We start from the raw sequence: 19,606 nt of genomic DNA, 5'->3' as shown, positions 1-19,606 counted from the left end.
CAGGCAGCACATGTGAAGATACTCACCCCAAAGACACAGGAACACAGGCATACATACACATACACGCAGATAGACGGCCACAAGATATGACTTAAATAACTTAAATGTAAGATAGAGAGGTGCAGAGCGGCACTGCAGCTGTTAGTGTGAGTCAGTAGTTCAGCACTGCAGCTGTTAGTGTGAGTCAGTAGTTCAGCACTGCAGCTGTTAGTGTGAGTCAGTAGTTCAGCACTGCAGCTGTTAGTGTGAGTCAGTAGTTCAGCACTGCAGCTGTTAGTGTGAGTCAGTAGTTCAGCACTGCAGCTGTTAGTGTGAGTCAGTAGTTCAGCACTGCAGCTGTTAGTGTGAGTCAGTAGTTCAGCACTGCAGCTGTTAGTGTGAGTCAGTAGTTCAGCACTGCAGCTGTTAGTGTGAGTCAGTAGTTCAGCACTGCAGCTGTTAGTGTGAGTCAGTAGTTCAGCACTGCAGCTGTTAGTGTGAGTCAGTAGTTCAGCACTGCAGCTGTTAGTGTGAGTCAGGAGTTCAGCACTGCAGCTGTTAGTGTGAGTCAGTAGTTCAGCACTGCAGCTGTTAGTGTGAGTCAGTAGTTCAGCACTGCAGCTGTTAGTGTGAGTCAGTAGTTCAGCACTGCAGCTGTTAGTGTGAGTCAGTAGTTCAGCACTGCAGCTGTTAGTGTGAGTCAGTAGTTCAGCACTGCAGCTGGAGAGGGAGCACGACGGGAGAGATAGTGTGTGATTGCTGTACTGTGTGTTAGTGTGTACGTATGTGAGTGTGAAAGCAAGAGATAAAGCTGGGGCCGAGTGGTTCTGATTTGCTGCTGCTGGACAGAGGCATCGCGGAGATGAATGTGTCAAGCGACAGTAGACGACAGAACAGACACATGATGGAGTGCGAGAAAATGAAGAGAGCATATCTTTAAGAGATTTCCCTCCATCTTTCTCTCTCTCTTTCTGTCCTCCTCCTCTATGCAGCAGAGCAGGCGATGCTAGTGTCTCTCTAATGGAGGGATTCTGCACACGCACTCAGGTAAGAAATACTGCTGACCACACACACTGAGTTATTACCTTTCTCTGTGTATCTGTTCATTCCTATTTTGTTTAATATCACCACCAAATGACTTCATAGTTTAGTTTGGAGTGGGCAGGGTATGGTTGTAATGAGATCGGTAGATTTGAAATATTAATGTGTTCAGCTTTATAAATAATATGTTTGTATGGGGAGTTGGAGAACTGGCCTGTCTGCTTTTCTACATACTTGAGCTGCATTTGTTTGTAGATATGTGAGGGTGTGTGCGCAGTATGCGTACATGTACAGTACTTCAGGGGGGTGCAGAGAGCGATAAAGCACACCTAACATCAGGTTGCTCAGATGAAGTCTGCAATGTTCATCAGTCCCAGTCTGTTCTGGCACATGCTTTCCCCTGCTTCTCCTCCCCTCTCCCCTTTTCCTCTCTTCCTGTTCTCCTCGTTTCCCCCTTTCCACTTCTCTCTACTCTGTCACTTCCCTTCCTTTCTCTCTCTTTCTATTTGTTTGCCCTGTGCTGCACCCCACCCGCCCCTCTCTCTTTCTCTCTCTCTCTCTCTCTGTTTGTTTGTCCGGCTATAGGCTGCAGTGCTGAGCTAGGCTGGGTAGGGATGGGGCTGTGTAGTATTCTCCAGTGTGCTCCAGAACCCTGTGCCCCTCTGAGCATCAGACTCACGCACACATGCAGAGTCCTCCCACCTCTCACCCTCCTGTCCTCTAGCCTCTAGCGCAGTGCCAAAACAGGGTGCATCTACATGGGTAGGCAGACAGGTATTCCGGCAAGTACACACTCACAGCAAACACAAACAGAGTATACGGAGCACACAATGCAAAACACAGCCGGCATCAACTCCATTCATTATTGTTGGTTAAATATTATGCACATGACAGTTTCATTTTTGAGAATTGTGTTGTGACTCCCCTGCACTATTTTCTTCTGGATCTTCTTCCTCTTTTCGAGTCTCTGTGCTGGGACTGACTGACTGCTGTTCCCACTTCCTTCTCTACCTCCCGCACTATCTCCACCAGCCGCCCAGGCAGCCGCAGAGAGAGCAGGGGGGAGAAGAACCCAGAGGAAGAGGGAGGAGATTGGGGTTGACCCCTCCAAGGTGGAGGCATCCTGACATGTCTGACCACATTGATAGGGTGAAGATAGGCTGGGAGGGGGGCATGAACTACCCGAGGGTGGGGTGTGGAGATGCGCATGGATGTGTTCAGGTGTGGGGGAGGGAGCAGGGTGAGCGCTTGGGGAGTGTGGGTTCTCTCCACAGGCTCTGTGTATGTCCTCAGTGGGAGGTCCAAAAAGGCAGGGCCTATGCCTGTAATAGCTGATATGTGAATTGCATTAACCCTGTCCGCCTCTACCCTCTCAGGCAGCAGGGGGAGCTGTAGGGCCGACGGTGGGACATCTCTAACAAAACACCTTAGCAGATGCCCCCAAGCAGCTCCAGAGATGGGGCTGAGGGTGAGTCGTGGCCAGAGGGCAGCCAGGCTGCGGAGGCCTGTTTGGTTGTCCAGACTGTGGGTCTGGCTGGGGGCTGTGTGGTAGAGCTGGGAGAAGAGCAGGTCCAGGCGCACCCAGGGATAGTGCAGCAAGAAGGAGATCAGGGTCTGGGAACACTCCTGGCACGGAGTGTAGTTACAGTACAGTATGATGTAGCTCACTTCCTCACACACTTCTAGTACTGAGGACAAGTAGCTGGGGAGGCACACACAAGAGCCTTGCAGTAAATGCATACAATATCGACATTGCTACACAGTTTGCATTGAGAGTATGAGTGACAAACTCTGACTCACCCCTGATGGTCAAACAGCAGGGGCTCAGGGTGTTGACCTTGTGCAAGACAGTTGCTAGCCTGGCCCCTCTGCACTAAGGTCCCACTGGGGTCCCATAGCTCATAGAACAGCAGCAGGGTCCTGGCGCCCGAGGGCCCCATGGGGAAGCCAAATGCTTCACAGAACTGGGAGTAGGACACGGCTGCCTCTGCCCCTGTCAGGATGTGTTGGGGGCACTGAGGGTAGTCAGGAGAGCTGGACGCTGACTGATGGTCACTCATCACACTGACCTGCAGGGGGCAGTACACACAGACACAGTGAAAATCTTCCAGGTAAACAAGTGTTGTACACGGGAACATCATGTTCACCACTTTACCAAAATATATGCACAACTAAATGTGTGGGAACGGCAGGGCATATCTATTGCAGTGTGTCTGTTGAGAGACAAATTTATTCTATGTAAATGGTCATTGTTATTCACAGGAGGGAAAAAATATTTTTCTTTAAGATGTATTGAGCTGCTGAGAGTCATATAGCTGATTATTATTATGTAAGATGTGATATTCTTGTGTAACGGGGTGAAATGACTCAGTTATGCCAGAGGAGAGGAGAGACTGGGCTCTTGACTCAGTTGATTCATGATGAGTAACAGCTTCACTGGAAGGAAAGTAGAGACGTCTCTACAGAGCAAACATAACCCCATTGGCCACATGTGGGTACTTGGTGGACAAGGTGGACACAGTCTAGCCCACATCAGCCCAAAACAGACCAGCCTACAACAGCCCAACACAGTCCACACCAATCTCAACACAGGCTAGCCCACATCAAGCCCACACCAGCCCAACACAGGCCAGCCCACACCAGCCCAACACAGGCCAGCCCACACCAGCCCAACACAGGCCAGCCCACATCAATTTACATTTACATTTAAGTCATTTAGCAGACGCTCTTATCCAGAGCGACTTACAAATTGGTGCATTCACCTTATGACATCCAGTGGAACGGCCACTTTACAATAGTGCATCTAAATCTTTTAAGGGGGGGGGAGTGAGAAGGATTACTTTATCCTATCCTAGGTATTCCTTAAAGGGGTGGGGTTTCAGGTGTCTCCGGAAGGTGGTGATTGACTCCGCTGTCCTGGCGTCGTGAGGGAGTTTGTTCCACCATTGGGGGGCCAGAGCAGCGAACAGTTTTGACTGGGCTGAGCGGGAACTGTACTTCCTCAGTGGTAGGGAGGCGAGCAGGCCAGAGGTGGATGAACGCAGTGCCCTTGTTTGGGTGTAGGGCCTGATCAGAGCCTGGAGGTACTGAGGTGCCGTTCCCCTCACAGCTCCGTAGGCAAGCACCATGGTCTTGTAGCGGATGCGAGCTTCAACTGGAAGCCAGTGGAGAGAGCGGAGGAGCGGGGTGACGTGAGAGAACTTGGGAAGGTTGAACACCAGACGGGCTGCGGCGTTCTGGATGAGTTGTAGGGGTTTAATGGCACAGGCAGGGAGCCCAGCCAACAGCGAGTTGCAGTAATCCAGACGGGAGATGACAAGTGCCTGGATTAGGACCTGCGCCGCTTCCTGTGTGAGGCAGGGTCGTACTCTGCGGATGTTGTAGAGCATGAACCTACTCTATCAATCACACATCAGCCCAACACAGGCTAACCCACACTAGCCCAACAGGGGCCAGACCACACTAAGCCCAGCACAAGCTAGCCACCACCAAGCCCAGCTAGAAGAGGGGGCTCAGTAGAATATTTGGGGGTATGGTGTGCACACAGGCCTTTTTCTGCAACCGTTACTGAGAGTATTGTTCCAGTTTAAGTGTGCTGTTGTGTGGTGCCCAATTTTTTTAATCTTGTACACCAGGAATGATGAAGTCTTTAAAAAAAAGTGCTTGTGACATACAGTACCCGTCAAACGTTTGGACACACCTACTCATTCAAGAGTTTTTCTTTATTTGTACTATTTTCTACATTGCAGAATAATAGTGAAGACACATTAGTGAAGACATCAAAACTATGAAATAACACATCATGTAGTAACAAAACAAAATATAGTTTATGTTTGAGAAATCTTCAAAGTAGCCATCCTTTGCCTTGATGATAGCTTTGCACACTCTTGGCATTCTCTCAACCAGCTTCACCTGGAATGTTTTTCCAACAGTCTTGAAGGAGTTCTCACATATGCTGAGCACTTGTTGGGTGCTTTTCCTTCACTCTGCGGTCCAACTCATCCCAAACTATCTCAATTGGGTTGAGGTCGGTGATTGTGGAGGACAGGTCATCTGATGCAGCACTCCATCACTCTCCTTCTTGGTAAAATAGCCCTGACACAGCCAGATGGGATGACGTATCATGCAGTGGTAGCCATGCTGGTTAAGTGTGACTTGAATTCTAAATAAATCACTGACAGTGTCACCACCAAAGCACCCCCACACCATCACATCTCCTCCATGCTTCACGGTGGGAACCACATATGCGGAGATCATCCGTTCACCTACACGGCGGTTGGAACAAAAATTGTGAAATTTGGACTCATCAGACCAAAGGACAGATTTCCACCAGTCTAATGTCCATTGCTTGTGTATCTTGGCCTAAGCAAGTCTCTTCTTCTTAACAGTTTCTCTTGTAAAAATATCAGAGTGCTGTTTTGCTGAGCTTGGTGGAGAATAAGTGTACCTGGCCTTACTTAGGAACCCTGTGGTGCAGCTCTGTTATTTACAAAACAAAATGGCAGGGCTGTTGTAGCAGGAAAGCAGTGGGTAGAGTAAAAGACAAGAGAAATTAAATGGGCAAAAGAAAGGAAATACTACTGGTTTCTAAGAAACACAGTGCTTCTTCTCTTACTGTCTTTCTGTCTGCCTCCATCCTTTTTTCTCCTCCTTTGTCCTTTTCTTCCGTCACTGATCCAGAGATAGTGTAGGCTCTGTGTCGCACTGTCCCCTCTGTGTCTGTCTGGTAATGTGCAATACTTCCTTCAGTCTTTGTCATCCACAGCTCTTCAGACAGTCACTGTGTAGTCGTGTCAAGAAGTGTTTTGTTTTCTGCACGGCACTGGCCATACCACGTACCATGGTAACAATCACGGTGGCCACTCAAGGGCACTGGAGTGTTTTGTGTAAAGAGTTACTGTTGGGAAGGACACCCTAAATAATGTATTTGTCTCTGTTTATACAAAGCTGAATAAGTAATATGATTTTGGCAAAGACTCTCTGAATAATTGTTATGAAATCAGACGAGGACATTTGAGATGTTTTTGCTCTCTGTCACACAAGATACATGTGAAATGGTAATATGATACAGAAAAGTATGTTTATTTTACTTCTCTGGTATTTCATTTGGGTTGTATACTCATAAGATACACTGTGCTGTGAGTTGTGTCAGCAATATCTGCTGTGTGTACTGCGTGTGAGTGTGTGAGTTTATTGCGTGTGAGCTGTGTTGTGAGACTTGTGGGTCTCTCTTTCCCTCAGCTGTGTAAATTTGTGTAGGCTACACTATGAGAGATAGAGAGAATTGACAGGAAAGAGAGAAGGAGATAGCGGGAAAGAGAGTAAGTATTGGAGTGTTCAGCTTTTTCTGGGGGGGAAAGAGTGGAAGAGTGGAATGAACAACAGAAAAAGGAAACGAGGGAGGAGGGAGGAGCGGAGAGGAAGAGAGGAGGGGATGCCAGTTCGCTAGAAGTCTAGAAGAAATCTGACTTTAGGAGCGACCAGGCTGACACTAGATTCTGTTCACTCACTATTCCTTCCTCTGTCATCTCATTCATACAAAAACACATTGAACTCTGGCCACACTTGGGTTGATTCACTCTCATTGGGTGTGTCAACGTGTGTTCGGTAGAATGTACAACCCCTGTCATGTTACCACCAGTACTCCGAAATCAAACGGCAATAACACTACAAGCACAGTTCAACTTCTATTATCCAGAGGTTACAGCTACTGTGCTTCAGTGAAGTTTATGTTTTAGGGGATGAGGTTACAGCTACTGTGCTTCAGTGAAGTTTATGTTTTAGGGCCTTACCTCCACTACATGGTAGCACAGAGTGAATGGATATGTCAGATTTCACCAAATTGCATGTGAGTGTGTATGTGGTAGAGTTAGGAAACCGTTACTAACTAGGTCGGTGAGTGAATAAGTGATGACTGGTGTGTGTACAGGAGTATTTAGAGGGGTGCTCCGGATGTGTTGATGTTTCTACAGTGGCTGCTGATTCACCTGAGAACAGGATGTTAGGCCTGAATCCAAAGCTTTGGCAACAATCGGAAGCAACTTTCCTAACCCTGTGTCCTATTCACTGTTGCAACCAGGCATGGCGGTCTGAGTGTAGGCCTACGTGTGTGTGGTGTGTTTGTGTGTGAGCGGTGCCTGGTTCTAGATAATCCTCCTCAGCAACGGCTGCGTTTTACACATGACTGACTCTCTTCCCTACTGCACACGCTCTCTCTCTCTCTCACACACACACACACACACACACACACACACACACACACACACACACACACACACACACACACACACACACACACACACACACACACACACACACACACACACACACACACACACACACACACACACACACACACACACACACACACACACACACACACGCACTCACACGCACACACACAGACACACACTCTTCTCTCTCTCTCTCTCTTTCTCTCTCAGTCCCTATTAAATCCTATTCTCCAACGTTATCCATTTATGACCATTTGAACCTTGCTTCCAGTCTCAAAGGGCATCATCTGCCACTTTTTGTTGAGTGTTGGTTAACAAACCAGTAGAATTAGTAACTGCTGAAGCACAGAGCAGTTAGGGTTGTACTGTTACTCTCAGATCTCTGGGACAACCCAGACCTCTATCATACTTTAACATGATCTGTGTTACTTTTCTCATAATGGCTGTGACTATGGAGCTTAGTGGTTTGAGTGGTGTATTCATTTTGGCTCAGGTACCACATAAATTAGGCCATCCAAGTTAACATCATGGAAAACACCCATTAGAATATATTGGAAATCCTGACATCCTTCTTCCATAACATCAACCTCCCTTCTCTCTTTCCCCGTCTTTCATCCACATTTTTAGTCACTGGATAGTTAAGGGGCTTATCCTAAGCTCCTCCCACTCTTGGCTGAGACAGAGGGAGCGAGGGAGAGAAGGAGAGATAGACAATAGAATTGAATCACTCATTTGGTCAGAGCTGGTAGGCTACAACCAAGCTCCACACACACTGAGAGGGGAAAAGAGAGAGAAGGAGTGAGTTTAGAGAAAGAGGAAACGGTGTCAGTTGGAGAGGAAGCCTCACTCACACCTCCAGGAACATAGTGAAGAGGGAATTGCAAGACCGGAGACACAGCAACCTAGCCTGGGAGCAGGAGGACTGACCAGCCTACTGAACCACACAGGCAGAGAATATAACAGAGAATAAAACCTGAGCCCTTTGGGTACAGAAGACCAGGGACAACAGCCACTCTGAGCCAGTGGATCCACAACAACATTCTACCACCCTGATCCAGACACTGAGGAACCAGAGACCCAGAGATCCAGAGGAACCCCCAACAGCACCCTCGCGCTGCCTTCCAGAGTAGAATATGTCCTGCCAGCCCAGCCAACCCTGCCACTGAGCCGCTGGGGCACCATGATATCCCATTACCCCCTGGCCATCCTGCTGCCCTGGCCCCCCGGCCCCCACGGACACTGTTCCGACATGGAGGCCTCTCTGCTGGATGGGGAGGGAGGGGTGGCCCTGCAGAGGTACCAGGCTCGATCACCAGAGAGCAGCCCCCGACACTGGGTCAGTCACTACCTGTGTGTGTGTGTGTGTGTGTGTGTGTGTGTGTGTGTGTGTGTGTGTGTGTGTGTGTGTGTGTGTGTGTGTGTGTGTGTGTGTGTGTGTGTGTGTGTGTGTGTGTGTGTGTGTGTGTGTGTGTGTGTGTGTGTGTGTGTGTGTGTGTGTGTGTAGCTGTCTTTCATGTACCTTTCTCTGTGTGTCTCTGTCTATGGTGGATAGTCTTTAATGTTAGGGAAACATTGTTTCACACTTTCTGCTGTGTCCTTCCAGTGCGATGGACTGGTCTTCTCATCTGAAGTGGGTCTATACACTTTCCTGCTCTGTCTCTCTGTTTGAGTTGTCTCTGTGTTCAGGTCTGCAGGGCCTAATTTAAGGAGATATGTTTTGGTAGTTTCATTGTTGGGCTGAGGTGTGAGAGAGACACTGTACAAAGGGATTCAGGAAATGTACAGAAAAGTAGACGATGGCAGACCATTCAATGTCCAAAGTCTTTAGTGTACTAGAAGGAACAGTCCAATGTGATTGTGTACAGTAGTGAAGGCTGATGGCAGACAGACAGGGGGGACAGCTCTACCTTCACAGAGAAGTGTGACCTGTACTTCTGCTGAGCTCTGTTTATTCCTCAAACATCAATCTGTGTGGTTGTGGTGATTCTGAGGAAACGGAGGAGGGAGAGAGGGGGGGAGAAGGAGGGGGTTGTTGTTGAGCGGGAAGCGAAGCCTAGTCTCTAGCCCATGTCAGCAGTTCTGCTGCACAGAAGCATGTAGGTAGTGCTGACCGCTGGTAACACACGGTCGCCCTCTCTGACCACTCCTGACCGCTACTGACCTGCTGAGTGGTCATCCATCCATTCAGGGAACCTTCATCACTGCTGCCTTCCACACAGTTTAAGTTCCAACTACCAAGAAGTGGTTACATCAGAGTCTATCAGCCATGTAGCTGGAACATGAACCATGGTTGTGTTTATATATGATGTACTATTAGTGTGTGTTTATAGAGAGGTAATAACAGTTTATTAACCATGTCACTTTGAGTGTTTGCATGAGAGAGATGTTTTGTGTACCTATTTGAGCCCTGAATCTTTTGAATCTGGCATTTACCTTAACATTGTTGATGTGGTATCTAAGAATAGAGGTGTTTGGGTGGTCTGTGTATGTTTGACCAATGAAATGTAGATACGGCAACTATTAGTAGGTCTGTGGCTCAGTACTGAAGTACATAGTGTTGATAGGGTGAATATGGATATAATCTGAATGGAGGTCTGTGTGTGCTCAGTGGATATAAAGTGTGGCTCAGTGGATATAAAGTGTGACATTGTGAATGTTTGTGATGGTCCTCCCCTGGTCCTCTTATCTGACATCCTGGCTGACGTCTCTTCCCGACTCGCTGAACAGTTTCCGCCCATTGTTTCCCGGACAGAAAGGCCAGGCCGGACGGCAGGCCTCTCCCACTGACCACTGCTCACACAGATTCCAAACATACATATTCCAAACATACAGATTCCAAACATACAGATTTGTGATTTCACATGAAATAATAATACACACACACAGATGTTGTGTACATACGCACATGTACACAATCACAGTGTGTAGGCTAATAGGCCTAAGCTCGTTTTGGCATTGACACACCAAACAATGAGTCTAGTCTGTGTGTGTTAAATGCAGTCTGAATCGTGTTTGTTTGATTGTTTGTCAGAGAATGACCAACCTCACTGTACTCTGATAGCACACTCTGTTTCCCTATATTAGACTCTCTCCTCCCTCCCTATCTATTCACACTCTGTTTCCCTATATTAGACTCTCTCCTCCCTATCTATTCACACTCTGTTTCCCTATATTAGACTCCTCCCTGTCTATTCACACTCTGTATTCCTATATTAGACTCTCTCCTCCCTATCTATTCACACTCTGTTTCCCTATATTAGACTCCTCCCTATCTATTCACACTCTGTTTCCCTAAATTAGACTCCTCCCTATCTATTCACACTTTGTATTCCTATATTAGACTCCTCCCTATCTATTCACACTCTGTTTCCCTATATTAGACTCTCTCCTCCCTATCTATTTGAATGTCACAGGTGCATTTAGTATTACATTTTTGTCCTCCTGTTAGTGGTTACAAGAGAAAAATTGCTCAAATTTTACAGACTACAGTTACATAACATTTATGCCTGTTATGCATTTCTGTCCAGTAGAACTTTGAGACTTTGACAGTTCTGCTCCCTTGGCTTGTGAAGCATTGTTGTAATCTATGTTTTCCCTCCCTTCCCCTCCTCCTTTCTTATCCTCTTCTTAATGATCGGTTACAAAACCAGGCCAGCCATAAAGTAAAGCAGTGTTTTAATGGCGCTGTTATGTGGTCCTGTGGTCTGTGGATGATGGCCGCCAGGTTCAAAGTGCAGGTCAGAAAGAGAGATGTAATGCTGAGGTGTCCCTGTTCCATGTTACTGGGGACTTAGAGCCTCATAAAGACAGATAGAGCTGCCTCCTAGCTCCTGGCTCATGGAAGATGATACTGTGATCTGTTTTTCCACTCACAGCCACAGAGGGTGTAACAGAGCAGTTTGGTGATAAAGCACGCAGCTCAATAAACTAGAATGCAGGCAATATTCAACAAAACCCAATGACTGGTAATAAACCAAGCAGGGCCATTCGATAGTGGGCCATTGAAATAGCAGAAGCAATAGCAGACCACGAGAGTAAATCCACAATGATGATGTGGTTTCCAAGGAAAAATAGAAAAGCTGACCAAGCAGTCCTACTTCCCGTTTTTTCTTCATTTCTTGCACTTTTATTTTTATGTGACGTTCAAATGTTTCCTTTCTAGCTAACCTCTCATTTTTTGACAGTCATGTGCCATTATGACACGACAATGGAGTTGAGTTTGTTTTGGAGTGATTTATTATGACACAGAGGAGAACTGAGGTTGTCTGTAAAAACACTGCCATTCAACAAACCTCCCATTGCTACAGTCCGGGGAAGGAAACTGACACTTGATTGTCCTAAATAGAAGTGTTTCTGTGTTGACCCAAAAGTACAGAAAAAGGCTCATTACTCCAGTCACATACTTTACTGGGCCTAACCAATTGTTCTATTATGTCACGGCTGTTGAATGAAGTGGACCAAGGTGCAGCGTCGTAAGTGTACATTTTCTTTTTATTAGAAAAGACGCCGAACAAAACAATAAACACTACAAAACAAACCGTGAAGCTTAAGGCTATGTGCCACAAACAAAGTCAACCTCCCACAAAGACAGGTGGGAAAAAGGGCTACCTAAGTATGGTTCTCAATCAGAGACAACGGTAGACAGCTGTCCCTGATTGAGAACCCTACCCGGCCAAAACATAGAAATACAAATAATAGAACGAAAGAACATAGAATACCCACCCCAAATCACACCCTGACCAAACCAAATAGAGACATAAAAAGGATCTCTAAGGTCAGGGTGTGACATATTATGTGTTTTTTTCGTGTTATTTGTAACTTATTTTGTACATAATGTTGCTGCCACCGTATTTTACGGCAAAAAAGGGCTTCTGAATATCAGGACAGCGATCACTCACCTCGGATTAGACAAAGATTTTTTCTTCAACAAGCAGGACGTACAGGATGTACTTCAGACACCCGACAAGGCCGAAATCCCCGTCATTGGTAAGAGAGAGACAGCAGGTACAGAGGACACATGGCGGGGTGCATTGTAAGGATACGGCGACGGCGAATGGGAAATCTGCCTTTACCATCAGTATTACTTGCCAACGTACAATCATTGGACAATAAATTAGACGAGATACGATCACGAATATCCTACCAACGGGACATCAAAAACTGTAATATTTTATGTTTCACCGAATTGTTGCTGAATGACGACATGGATATTCAGCTGGTGGGATATACGCTGCACCGGCAAGAAAGAACAGCACACTCCGGTAAGACGAGGGGTGCGGTCTGTGCATATTTGTAAACAACAGCCACTTGGCGCTCCTAGTGGCCAGGGACTTTAATGCAGGGAAACTTACATCCGTTTTACCTCATTTCTATCAGCATGTTAAATGCGCAACCAAACCAGAGGGAAAATAAATTCTAGATCACCTTTACTCCAAACACAGATGTGTACAAAGCTCTCCCTTGCCCTCAATTTGGCAAATCTGTCCATAATTCTATCTTCCTGATTCCTGCTTACAAGCAAAAATGAAAGCAGGAAGCACCAGTGACTTGGTCTATAAAAAAGTGGTGAGATGAAGCAGATGCTAAGCTACAGGACTGTTTCACTAGCACAGACTGGAATATGTTTTGGGATTCTTCCAATGGCATTGAGGAGTACACCACATCCGTCACTGGCTTTATCAATGAGTGCATCGAGGACGTCGTCCCCACGGTGACTGTACGTACATACCTCAACCAGAAGCCATGGATTACAGGCAACATTCACACTGAGCTAAAGGGTAGAGCTGCCACTTTCAAGGTGCGGGACTCTAACTTTCAAGGTGCGGGAAGCTTATAAGAAATCCTCCTATGCCCTCCGACGAACCATCAAACAGGCAAAGCGCCAATACAGAACTAAGATTGAATTGTACTACACTGGTTCTGACACTTGTCTTATGTGGCAGGGCCTGCAAACTATTACAGACTACAAAGGGAAGCACAGCCGCGAGCTGCCCAGTGACACGAGCCTACCAGACGAGCTAAATCACTTCTACGCTCGCTTCGAGGCAAGCAACACTGAGGCATGCATGAGAGCATCAGCTGTTCTGTACGACTTTGTGATCACGCTCTCCGTAGTTGACGTGAGTAAGACCTTTAAACAGGTCAACATTCATAAGGCTGCTGGGCCAGACAGATTACCAGGAGGTGTGCTCCAGGTATGTGCTGACCAACTGGCAGGTGTCTTCACTGACATTTTCAATGTCCTTGATTGAGTCTGTAATACCAACATGTTTCAAGCAGACCACCATAGTCCCGGTGCCCAAGAACACTAAGGTAACCTGCTTAAATGACAACAGACCTGTAGCACTCACGTCTGTAGCCATGCAGTGCTTTGAAAGGCTGGTCATGGTTCACGTTAACACCATTATCCCAGAAACCGTAGACCCACTCCAATTTGCATACCGCCCAAACAGATCCACAGATGATGTAATCTCTATTGCACTCCACACTGCCCTTTCCCACCTGGACAAAAGGAACACCTACGTGAGAATGCTATTCATTGACTACAGCTCAGCGTTCAACACCATAGTGGCCACAAAGCTCATCACTAAGCTAAGAATCCTGGGACTAAACACCTCCCTCTGCAACTAGATCCTGGACTTCCTGACGAGCCGCACCCAGGTGGTAAGGGTAGGTAGCAACACATCTGCCACGCTGATCCTCAACACAGGGGCCCCTCAGGGGTGCATGCTCAGTCCCCTCCTGTACTCCCTGTTCACCCACGTCTGCATGGCCAAGCACGACTCCAACACCATCATTAACTTTGCAGACAACACAACAGACGAGACAGCCTATAGGGAGGAGGTCAGAGACCTGGCCAGGTGGTGCCAGAATAACAACCTATCCCTCAACGTAATCAAGACAAAGGAGATGATTGTGGACTACAGGAAAAGGAGGACCGATCATGCCCCCATTCTCATTGATGGGGCTGTAGCGGAGCAGGTTGAGAGCTTCAAGTTCCTTGGTGTCCTTATCACCAACAAACTAGAATTGTCCAAACATACCAAGACAGTCGTGAAGAAGGCATGACAAAGCCTATTCCCCCTCAGGAAACTAAAAAGATTTGGCATGGGTCCTCATATCCTCAAAAGGTTCTACAGCTGCAAAATCGAGAGCATCCTGACTGGTTGCATCACTGCCTGGTACGGCAACTGCTCGGCCTCCGACCGCAAGGCACTACAGAGGGTAGTACATCACTGGGGCTAAGCTGGGGCCATTTGGGGTAGTGGTGCACTTCATAGGGAATAGGGGGACATTTAGGGTGCATCCTATGGGAGAATCTAAAAAGGAGGTCACTCCCCTCCGACCTTCTCCTCCAATGGGTTTTTGAAAAGAAGACAAGGAGAGAGGAAATGAGGAATCAAGGAAATGCAAGTGCCTGCCATCCAGGACCTCTACACTAAGCGGTGTCAGAGGAAGGCCCTAAGAATTGTCAAAGACTCCTGTCACCTCAGTCATAGACTGTTCTCTCTGCTACCGCATGGCAAGTGGTACCGGAGTGTCAAGTCTAGGACCAAAAGGCTTTTCAACAGCTTTTACCCCCAAGCCAAAAGGCTCCTGAACAGGTAATCAAATGGCTACCCGGACTATTTGCATTGTGTGTGTCGTCGTCCCCCACGCTGCTGCTACTCTCTGTTTATCATATATGCATAGTCACTTTAACTATACCTACATGTACATATTACCTCAATTAGCCTGACTAACCGGTGCCTGTATATAGCCTCGCTACTGTATATAGCCTCGCTACTGTTATAGCCTCGCTACTGTTTATAGCCTCGCTATTGTTATTGCCTCGCTACTGTATTTAGCCTCGCTACTGTTATATCCTCGCTATTGTATATAGCCTCGCTACTGTTATAGCCTCGCTACTGTATATAGCCTCGCTACTGTATTTAACCTCCTCTACTGTTATATCCTCGCTACTGTATATAGCCTCGCTACTGTATATAGCCTCACTACTGTATATAGCCTCGCTACTGTATATAGCCTCACTACTGTATATAGCCTCGCTACTGTATATAGCCTCGCTACTGTTATAGCCTCGCTACTGTTTATAGCCTCGCTATTGTTATTGCCTCGCTACTGTATTTAGCCTCGCTACTGTTATATCCTCGCTATTGTATATAGCCTCGCTACTGTTATAGCCTCGCTACTGTATATAGCCTCGCTACTGTATTTAACCTCCTCTACTGTTATATCCTCGCTACTGTATATAGCCTCGCTACTGTATATAGCCTCACTACTGTATATAGCCTCGCTACTGTATATAGCCTCACTACTGTATATAGCCTCGCTACTGTATATAGCCTCACTACTGTATATAGCCTCACTACTGTATATAGCCTCACTACTGTATATAGCCTCACTACTGTTATTTTTCACTGTCTTTTTACTGTTTTTATTTCTTTACTTCCTAATACCTATTTGTTACTTAAAAATTGCACTGTTGGTTAGGGCTTGTAAGTAAGCATTTCACCTGTTGTATTCGGCGCACGTGACAAATACACTTTGATTTGATATATTGCAGTATTTTCTTCAAAGTACACCTCTTTGTTGGCATCCTATTAATTTCACACTCTTGGGTAGCATCTTGCAAGTCTATCTAGCTGCTCCATGGTTCATACTGTATTATGGGTCCTGGATTAATTGGGGCATAGAGAAGTTGTGAAGAGTCAATAGTCAGGCTATTGTCACTGTCATCCTCCAGTCCAGGCCTGGGCATCACACATCACACCAGAGGGTCAGATCACTCAACTGGGGCAGAAACTCATCAGACCATAGGGGCACACGGCAATATGGTGCCCCCCTACTGGGTAACTCAATTCTGAGTGGTTTTGATACTGTAGCAGCTGTGTGTGCATGTGTGAGGGGGGGGTCGTTGTTGATCACACACATTTGGATGGGCTTTAGGCTGCGGATGATAGTGGTACAGTGGCGGTAGGCTGTGTAAGCACACTAACCTTTTTAAATCAAATAGATGCACTAAATCATGCAGACGCACACAAAACCTGGACTGCACACCACAAAAACCCCAGCCCCTGGCAGCTTGTGCAAGAGGACTGCGGTAAACAATGTGAGCCCCCTCCCCTCCCCACAACACCCCAGCCTGATCCCAGTCATGTGTCCCAGCTTACTGCGTGTTCTGCCTGAGCAGGCAGAGTGTTTGTGTGTGTGTGTGTGTGTGTGTGTGTGTGTGTGTGTGTGTGTGTGTGTGTGTGTGTGTGTGTGTGTGTGTGTGTGTGTGTGTGTGTGTGTGTGTGTGTGTGTGTGTGTGTGTGTGTGTGTGTGTGTGTGTGTGTGTGTGTGTGTGTGTGTGAGAGGGTAGAGAGGGGGCCGATGTACAAGTGGGCAGTGCAGGGTGGTGTACTCAGGACAGTTATTAATATGAATGGTCAGCACTAGTGCAATCTGGCATGTCAGCATCTCACCCACTTGTAGTCTGAACCCTGAGGCCATAAAATGTTTGCAGATCTAGTGTGTCCATTTCTAGGTTTTCAATATAGAACAGAGTCAGTGGTTCTATGCATCTGTGGGTGTTCATCTCAGCAGAATTGTAGTGCTACAGTAGCTGTGAGAAACAGATGGCTCTGACTGTAACAGGAGGCCAGACAGGCAGACCCACACGTCTTAATTAGGGCTTATAGGCAGGGGGTCAGGGGTGGGGATGGAGGGCTCCTGGGGATACCCCAAGTTACCGTAATGTCTATAAGACATGGCAGTACAGTGTGAGTCATCATAATATACAGCCTAGAACTGAGGATTATCCTTGTTTTGGTGCCGAGGGCGGCTCAAGCCTATTGACCCCAGATGAACACTGTGGAACACTCCGGATCAGCCTGTAATATTGCCTCTCGGAAAGCTTTGGATAGGCCTATAAGTTGCCTTTAGGCACATATCTAGGATCAGCTTAGGTGGGGGGAAATGTAAAACTGACCTCAGTATCTAGGAGCAATTTCATCTTACTCTTCTCTGAGGCAGTTCTAGGATCAGTCTGTATAAGCCATGGTGTAATGTTGTCTGTGCTCCCAAAGACCTCTGTAAGACACTGCAGCCCCAGCTGGTGGCCATCCAGAGGGAGGGGAGGGGCTCTCAGTGTCTTAGTGGGGTTTACTGGCAGTGGTGATGATGTCATTCCTCTGGAGTCTGGCCGGCTGTATGAATCACTATGCTAATGAGGCCAGGAGGCCACTGATAGAGCCTCACACAGGGCCTCACAGGGTAACAATGGATCAGAGACCTCTCCCTGACCGAGTCTGTAATACCTACATGCTTCAAACAGACCACCATAGTCCCTGCGCCCAAGAAAGCGAAGGTAACCTGCCTAAATAGCACTCACGTCAGTAGCCATTAAGTGCTTTGAAAGGCTGGTCATGGCTCACATCAACACCATCATGCCGGAAACCCTAGACCCACTCCAATTCGCATACCGCCCCAATAGATCCACAGATGACACAATCTCAATTGCACTCCACACTGCCCTTTCCCACCTGGACAAAAGGAATGTTGTTAATTGACTACAGCTCAGTGTTCAACACCATAGTGCCCACATAGCTCATCACTAAGCTAAGGACCCTGGGACTAAACACCTCCCTCTGCAACTGGATCCTGGACTTCCTGACGGGCCGCCCCTAGGTGGTAAGGGTAGGCAACAACACATCTGCCATGCTGATTCTCAACACAGGGGCCCCTCAGGGGTGCGTGCTTCGTCCCCTCCTGTACTCCCTGTTCACCCACGACTGCGTGGCCAAGCACGACTCCAACACCATCATTAAGTTTGCTGACTCAACAGTGGTAGGCCTGATCACCGACAATGATGAGACAGCCTATAGGGAGGAGGTCAGAGACCTGGCAGTGTGGTGCCAGGACAACAACCTCTACCTCAACGTGAGAAAGACAAAGGAGCTGATCCTGGACTATAGGGGGGCCAAGCTTCTTGCTATCCAGGACCTATATACTAGGCGGTGTCAGAGGAAGGCCCCCAAAAATGATCACAGACTCCAGTCACCCAAATCATAGACTGTTCTCTCTGCTACCGCAGAGTCTAAATTTACCAAGTCTAATTTTGGGTGGTATAAGGGGCTTTGGTGACAAAACGGTTGGCACTGTGATAGACTGATAGAAAATATAGAAAATATATTTCACAGCAGTTTAGATGGTTCTCTACACTATGCAATGCTTGTTTTGTCACAAAAACTGAAATTAGGCAAACTATTCGAATTTTAGCAACCAGGAAATGGCGGAGCAATTTCTGCATTTTGCACCTTTAACTTTGATTGCTCAGCTTTTAGGTTTTACAAGGTATAGAAGATCATAAAGTCATAAAAACAACCAACTCCTCTGGAGTTGTGGCTCCTGCACGATGCATTGGCAAACCCAGCGCTGATTCTGGATAAATTCACCATCTTACATATATACCACTCCCTACTGGATAGTGTGGTAAAAACACAGGCACACAGGCACACTGATCTGCATGCGCAGACAGTGTAAATTACACACAGACACATATAGCAGGACACATGGCCCACCCACACACAGGCACAAAGTGTACCTGACATAACGTAGTCACAATAGTGACAGTAGTAGTGGGAGTAGAGGCTTCGGGGAAGTGATCCCTCCCTGTGGCTCACAGACAGACAGACAGACTGGCATTGGATGCTGACAGGACCTTCCTAGTACTGCTTGTTATGCAATGATGCAATGACAGAGTTTCCACTGGAGTCTCTGGGTCTTACAGCTGCCAATACTTTAATAGTGAGGATGAATCTTATTTTTTGCTCATATCAGGCTAATGAAAGGCCATCATTGTAAATAAGAATGTGTTCTTAACTGACTTGCCTAGTTAAATAAAGGTTCAACTTAAAATTTCCATCCAGCTTGATGTACAAAATCTAATAATTATTCCTAAGTTCCCTCTGAATTCCACTAATGACTCTGTTATTGTTTTTGCTTGATCTCCTCTGGCTTAAATGGCTTCTCTATGAGCTCCTGACCTTGCTGTGAACTCTTTATGACACGAGCACATGCACTCACACGCACGCACACACAGCTCTGACAACACCCACTAAACAGTACAGTACACTTTCCCTGACAATGACCTCTTGATCCTCTTCACTTAAACAGAGCAGCTTCAAACCATCCTGAACGGTCTGGCTGTCTGATCTGCAAAACCCTCTTGGCTCTGAGATGGATAGTTAGATCCCTATAGTGCCGTACTGAGTGTCTCCTCTCTTCTCTTCTCTTCTCTCTGTAAGTGAGTATTCTGATGCAATCCTGTCCCCTTGATGTAGAGTTTTATGGTCCCTCTACTTTTATTT

At 46.9% G+C, this 19,606-nt stretch overlaps 2 protein-coding genes across 3 annotated transcripts in view; one reads left to right on the top strand and one right to left on the bottom strand.

Moving 5' to 3' along the window:
• Positions 1–736: 736 nt before the first annotated feature.
• rgl1 (ral guanine nucleotide dissociation stimulator-like 1) overlaps positions 737–19,606 on the top strand; it is a 42,221-nt gene continuing 23,351 nt past the window's right edge. The window contains exon 1 of one of the 2 annotated variants that reach the window (XM_071345277.1): positions 737–1,026. In XM_071345277.1, the coding sequence (XP_071201378.1) occupies positions 1,000–1,026 (27 nt within the window). In that variant the 5' untranslated portion in view covers positions 737–999. Of the gene's footprint in view, positions 1,027–7,986; positions 8,590–19,606 lie in introns of those variants that run through there. The other variant, XM_071345275.1, reaches the window with a different exon arrangement.
• Positions 1,951–4,409, bottom strand: LOC139541721 (putative C->U-editing enzyme APOBEC-4). The gene is made up of 3 exons (XM_071346675.1): positions 4,389–4,409; positions 2,821–3,089; positions 1,951–2,722 (listed from the first exon to the last, which is right to left on the bottom strand). The coding sequence occupies exons 1-3, from the start codon at positions 4,407–4,409 to the stop codon at positions 1,951–1,953; spliced, it is 1,062 nt and encodes a 353-aa protein (XP_071202776.1).

The sequence above is a fragment of the Salvelinus alpinus genome, chromosome 16 (assembly GCF_045679555.1).
Source record: "Salvelinus alpinus chromosome 16, SLU_Salpinus.1, whole genome shotgun sequence".
Lineage (NCBI taxonomy): Eukaryota > Metazoa > Chordata > Actinopteri > Salmoniformes > Salmonidae > Salvelinus > Salvelinus alpinus.
The sequence above is the reverse complement of the archived record's forward strand: the minus strand, read 5'-3'. Positions and strand labels throughout refer to the sequence as shown.